Source organism: Cannabis sativa, chromosome 1, assembly GCF_029168945.1.
Source record: "Cannabis sativa cultivar Pink pepper isolate KNU-18-1 chromosome 1, ASM2916894v1, whole genome shotgun sequence".
NCBI classification, from domain to species: domain Eukaryota; kingdom Viridiplantae; phylum Streptophyta; class Magnoliopsida; order Rosales; family Cannabaceae; genus Cannabis; species Cannabis sativa.
In genome coordinates this window covers 26,503,101-26,509,197 of record NC_083601.1, presented here as the reverse complement: position 1 = coordinate 26,509,197, position 6,097 = coordinate 26,503,101, and the positions used below count along the sequence as shown (strand labels likewise).

The window sequence follows — 6,097 nt, the reverse complement described above, 5'->3', positions numbered from 1 at the left end:
TAGAGACTTCCAAGTTGTATAGGGTCGACTGAGGGAATAAAGACAACCATGTGTAAGTAACTAGCGCCTTGTCGAGTCTTTCTTCAACCCAATTATCACCATTCCTTCCCTTCTCCCAAGTAAAAGGGTAACCCACCAGAGGCAATTCGGTTAAGTTACAATCGTTCAAAGCTTCTACAAAGCCATCAATAAGTCGGTCTGGGTATGGCCTGCCGCCTCTCTTTTCATCATTAGAGCTTAAATTGTTCATATCTCCCATGAGACACCAAGGAAGGTTGCTTGCATCTTTAATAGAGCGAAAGAGGTTCCAAGTGTTGAACCGAAGCTCTCTTCTAGGCTCCCCATATACTCCAGTAAGCCTCCATTGAACACAGTGTTGCAATTGAACAATAGCGTCAATATGATGAAAGGAAAACCCTTGAATAGCCACGTCACTAGATTCTTTCCACAACAAAGCCAAACCCCCACTATGCCCACGGGCCTCAACAACAAAACAACTATCAAAGCCCAAACGGACTCTAATAAACTCCATACTTGTCTTATTACATAAAGTCTCACAAAGAAATAACAAATCGGGCTTCTTTTGGAACACAAGGTCCGCTAAGAATTGTTTGGCCCGCGGGTTCCCAAGCCCACGGCAATTCCAACTTAAGCAACTCATGTCTCTGGGCGGGCCTGGGTACCAGAGCCCGCCAAAGATCCATTTTTTGGAAATTCTCCAATGTCATGGTCCATAACATCCATATCATTGCTATTAATCTTTTCCAAGGAGCCCACGTGTCCCATGATACTATCTGGTCTCCTTCTTTTGGTGTCAATCACGTTGGTGATAGAGGAATCAAAAAAGTTTCCTCTATTAGAAACATTCAAGGTTGACTCTTCTCCATTAACTTCCATATTATTTTTTATATTTCCATATCCCTCATTTTGTGGCTGATTGTGAGTGATTGTGGAATCTTGGAATTTGCCAACTAATTCCCCCATTAGCTCCGGATTTCTAGGGATGAGAATCGTTGGGGGATCACCTTTGCTGGGTTGGCCTTCTCGCCGAGCTTCATCTCGTATAGCAGCTTCCGACCGGAGCCACTGCGCCCCAAAAGAAGATTGCCGTCGTTGATTTGTTGCCTTCAATTCCAAGCTATAAGGCTTCTCATGGAGGTGTAATGGCTTCAGAAACAACCTCGGGCAAAACTTCTCCGAATGGCCTATGATGCCGCATATGAAGCAGAAGGTAGGCAACCTCTCATACTTAAAGTTCACCCAGTACCACGAAGAATCCTCGTTGATGATCTTCATACGACGCTTGATTGGTTTTCTAACATCTAGTCGAACCCGAACACGTAAATAGTCCCTCCAAACACCCACAAAGTTATTCGGATCCGATTCCACAAACGATCCAATAAAGTTTCCTAGGGCCGTGACTACATTGAGTGTCATATTCCCGGATTTTAAATTATGGAGTTGCACCCACATATCGACATGATTAATCTCCACAAACCGAGGATTTTCGCCTTCCTTTAATCTTGTAAAAATAAAAGGTTTCCTATCGTAAGTCCACGGGCTTCCATCGATGACTCTTTGTATATCAACTTCATGGTAAAATTGGAAAAGAAATAGATTAGGATTGAGTTCCTTGACATACATTCCCATTCCCGGTTGCCATAGAAAAGCCATCATATTTTGGAAAACATTAAAATCCGAAACACGACCAGTAAGAAGTTTGCCCACCAAGCACCATCTTGTGTCAATCGCAACCTCCTCAGCCCTCCCTACTGGCACTCGTAGCACTTCATCGTCTTCTTCCTCTAGAAAAACAACATCTCCCATTGCCCTTCCTTCATCACTGCTAGACGCCATGACAGCCACCACACGAACAAGACTCAAACAACAACACTCGACACCGAGCGACAGCCAAACGTATCAGAGGATACGACTACGAGAATCCATTGAAAGGATATTAGGTTAGCTGTGAAGTATTATTGTTAATAATAATGATAATTATTAAGATAGGAACAACATTATCATGATGTGCGGTGGGTTGTGTTACTCATTCCACGACCCCATGAAAAGTAGATTTTAATTGTTGCTTTTGACTTTACATATTTATATTTTTTCTAATTACTTTATTGCATTTGGTTGTAGTAAACTATATTTTATTATTTAGTGTTTTATTTTCTTTGATACTTTTATTATTTAATTACCTTTATTATTAGAATTTCCTTTATAATTTGTTACCTTTATTATATTAAGTAATTACCTATATATTAATCAATTCCATGTGTTTAGAAGTAATTATGTAATTACTAGGTAGGGTAATTATTATGGTAGTAATTACACAGTTTAGTAATTACACTATATTTTAAAATGCAAGGTGTGTTTGGATATAAAGTTACATATGAATTCCTAATATCTTGTTTGGCAAAATAGTTAGTAATTACATAGGAAAATAATATTTTTTAGTAGCTCTAATGTTTAATATGGAAAGTTTTTAGTAATTACATTGTGTAATTACATTCAATTCTCATGAGGGGCCATGAGAATTGGAGAGTGTAATTGGAGCCCCTCAATTACTTCTAATTACACAGTTACAGTGTAATTACATGGTCAGACAAACATGTCAAATTGTGTAATTACCTCCAATTACACACAAATCCAATTACATTGTGGCTTTCCAAACTGTGTGAGTAACTGTGTAATTACTAGGTAGGGTAATTACTAGGGTAATAATTACACAGTTTAGTAATTACACTATATTTTAAAATGCAATGTGTGTTTGGATATGAGGTGGTAATTACATATGAATTCCTAATATCTTGTTTGGCAAAATAGTTAGTAATTACATAGGAAAATAACATTTTTTAATAGCTAATGTTTAATATGGAAAGTTTTTAGTAATTACATTCAATTCTCATTGGGGGCCATGAGAATTTGAGAGTGTAATTGGAACCCCTCAATTACTTCCAATTACACGGTTACAGTGTAATTACATGGTCAGACAAAGATGCCCAATTGTATAATTACCTCCAATTACACACAAATCCAATTACATTGTGGCTTTCCAAATGCACCTATTCTTTGGTAGCAAATTTGTTTTCAGCATTTTTTGGTAATTTTTTAATTACCTTTATTATCTGTTACCTATATTGTATTAATTATTTAGATTTACTTATATATTTTAATAATTTTCTTTTATAGTATTTTTTTTAAATTTTTTTGAAAAATTATAGCTTTTATTAACATTGTCTTTTCTAAACAACTTTTAATACTATTAAATTAATTTAGGTGGCGTTTGGTAACACTTTTTTAATTAATTTTTTGTTTTTAAAAGTAGAAAAGTGAAAGTATTTTTGAAAAACATATTCTATAAAATTATTTTTACTTTTCAATTTTATAATTAGAAATCAAAATTTTTTTTTAAAAAAAAAAAAAAAATCACTTTCAAAATTTTTTTAAAAAGTTTTTTTTCTTAATCAATCTTTTGGATTACAACCAGACTTAGACCCAAATTCCTTCCTCACGACCTTGGCGCTGAACTCGGCTTCTGACCCGAACTCGAATCCAACCCCAGATCTTGACCCGACTTAAATAAAATCAAAAAATAAAAATAAAGATGAACTTTACATAACACACTTTTATTTTCTGTTTTTAAAATTGAAAAACAAAAGTAGTTACAGAACGCATTTTTATTTTTTAAAAATAAATTTTTTAAAAACAAAAATTTTACTTTCATTTTGTGATTAAAAAATTAAAAAACAAAAATGTTACCAAACGGCACCTAATTTAATTGTTCTATGTAATTTTTTCCTTTTATATTTATTATTATCAAATCTATTTTATGAATATTTTTATTTTTATAATTAGTCAATTTTAATTTTAATTTTGCTTTTATAAGCGTTTTATTGAAATAATAATTATATTTAATTATATTGGTATATTTTACATTCTTGTTTTTACAATTATATTAGTATCTTTTGATATCTTTTAAAAAATTTATTTGTAATTAATTATCTAACTTTTTAGGTAAATTTTATGTTATAGTATTTATGATTTAGAATTAATTATGATAAATTTATGCTCATGACAAATTTTCTTTCTCGTTAATTTAATTGTCTTAAATATTATTATTCCTAAATATAAAGAGATTTATTTATTGTAGAATTTTAAAATTATTTATGTTTGTTTACTATTGTTTAGTTTTGTTTTAGTCAATTATCTTTTATTAGTATTGCTTGATTAATATTGATTAAATTTATAATTATTATCGTTGTTAGTTTGTGTTATATTTTTATAGTCTGTGCCATACGTTTTGGCTAGTTTGTTCCATTTTTTTTTTGGATATTTTGTGCCATATTATATGGCTATCTTATCATATGTTGTTGGCTTGTTTGATAGTGAATACAATCTCAAAGGGTTTGTTTAAAACGCCGTATTAGGTGGTATTGTATTGTATTATATTATGTTAAACTTTAATTTATACTAAAATATTATATATTTAGGTGTCCATAAAAGTTAGTATAGTTTTATATAAAAATATGGCATAAAATACAATACAATACGATCTAATACGACGTTCCAAACGAGCCCAAAGAGTGATACTATAAAACCCAAACAAATAAGAAATTCCATATCCTTGAGCAAAACCCTAAACTTTAAATATTTTCATTCCTCCCAACCAAACGCCAAGAAGAAATCCCCTTAGTCGATCATTGTCATACTCTAGAATAAAGGCTTCGGGGTGCGGTGGACGTGAGGCTTTGGGGTTAACAACATGCAGGATGGGTTGTGCTTGTTGGGCCCATTGCTAAAGCTTAGAGGCCGGGAGAGGGAGAAGAGAACGAGAGTGGATTTGGGGGAGAAAGAACTTGTGGGCAAGAAGTGAAGAAAAAAGGAAAAGAAAAAAGGAAAAGAAAAGAAAAAAGAAATATTATTTTTAAAATTATTATTATTTATTTATTTATATTTTAAAACTATTTTTTCAATATTTAAATAATTAATATTATGTGCACCACTAGAAATTCTACACGTGTACGTGTACGCTTTTGTATATGTATTTTTGAATTTGAATTTTAGTTCTTGGCTTTTGTACATGTATTAGTTGATTGTATTATAAAATTAAATTCTTTGTGTAGTTATTGCTTTTGCTATTTTACATATTTGGTTGTAAGATTTATTTTTTAATTTGGTTAATATATATAACTTGTTTCTCAATGTTATATTTTTAATTAGTTGATAAATTTCAGTCTCAAATTCCAATGCTCAACTTTGGCGACAACTCTAACATCCAATACTGGTGACAACTCCAATGTTTAACTCCGGTGACTCTACGGTAACAGTGGCAATCCCGACGATTTTTCTGACAATGACAACAACTTTGACAGATATTTTTATTTTATTTTTTTGTCTTAATGGATAGTGACTATTTAGGTAGTGAGTTGATGGTCGAATCTTAGAGCTTCTTACAAGTTTGCAACTGGTTTTAATTTGGTTATTGTGTTGGTTTTATCTTTATTAGTGGGTTGATAGTTAAGTTAAGCATGTAAAATTTATATATAAGTTTTGGTATCCGTAACTAGTTTTGTTATTAAGAAACCAGTTTTAATTATATGTAATTAAATAATTTATTAATTTGTTGCATTAATAAAATTGTTTTTAATATTGCTTTAAATTCTCTAATTTGGTTTTAATTACTAAAAAAAACTTTTGTAGTTGCTATCTAGTAAAAAAACATGATTTTTTAAATTTTTTTAATAATATTTCTTTTTATTTATAATTGATTTATTTTATATTTTTTAAGTTTTATTTTAAAAAAAAAAAAATAGCATATTTAATGAAATTAAATTTACATCTCTTATATATTAAAACTTTTTTTTTTCCATATCTTTATAAATAACTTAATATATTTCTTTCTAAGGGAAAGCATTATATAAAAAGTTCATGATCTCATATAGATAGACATTGAAATTTATATTATCCTCGGATAGGTAACTGCAGGGACCTACTTTAATGGGGTGGGTCAGATTCTCCGTTTTTGTGGTTAATGGGACAATGGCAAAAGAGACTATTTTAATACTTGAAGCGGGGATGGGGCGGGGGACAA

The 6,097-nt window shown here is 31.3% G+C and overlaps 1 protein-coding gene across 1 annotated transcript; it reads right to left on the bottom strand.

Moving 5' to 3' along the window:
• Positions 1-657: 657 nt before the first annotated feature.
• Positions 658-1,857, bottom strand: LOC133033547 (uncharacterized protein At4g02000-like). Its single transcript, XM_061108390.1, has one exon. The coding sequence runs from the start codon at positions 1,855-1,857 to the stop codon at positions 658-660; it is 1,200 nt and encodes a 399-aa protein (XP_060964373.1).
• Positions 1,858-6,097: the final 4,240 nt, after the last annotated feature.

What these genes read in the sequence shown, in the direction of transcription:
- LOC133033547 (XM_061108390.1), bottom strand. Translation starts at nt 1,857, where the DNA reads ATGGCGTCTAGCAGTGATGAAGGAAGGGCAATGGGAGATGTTGTTTTT.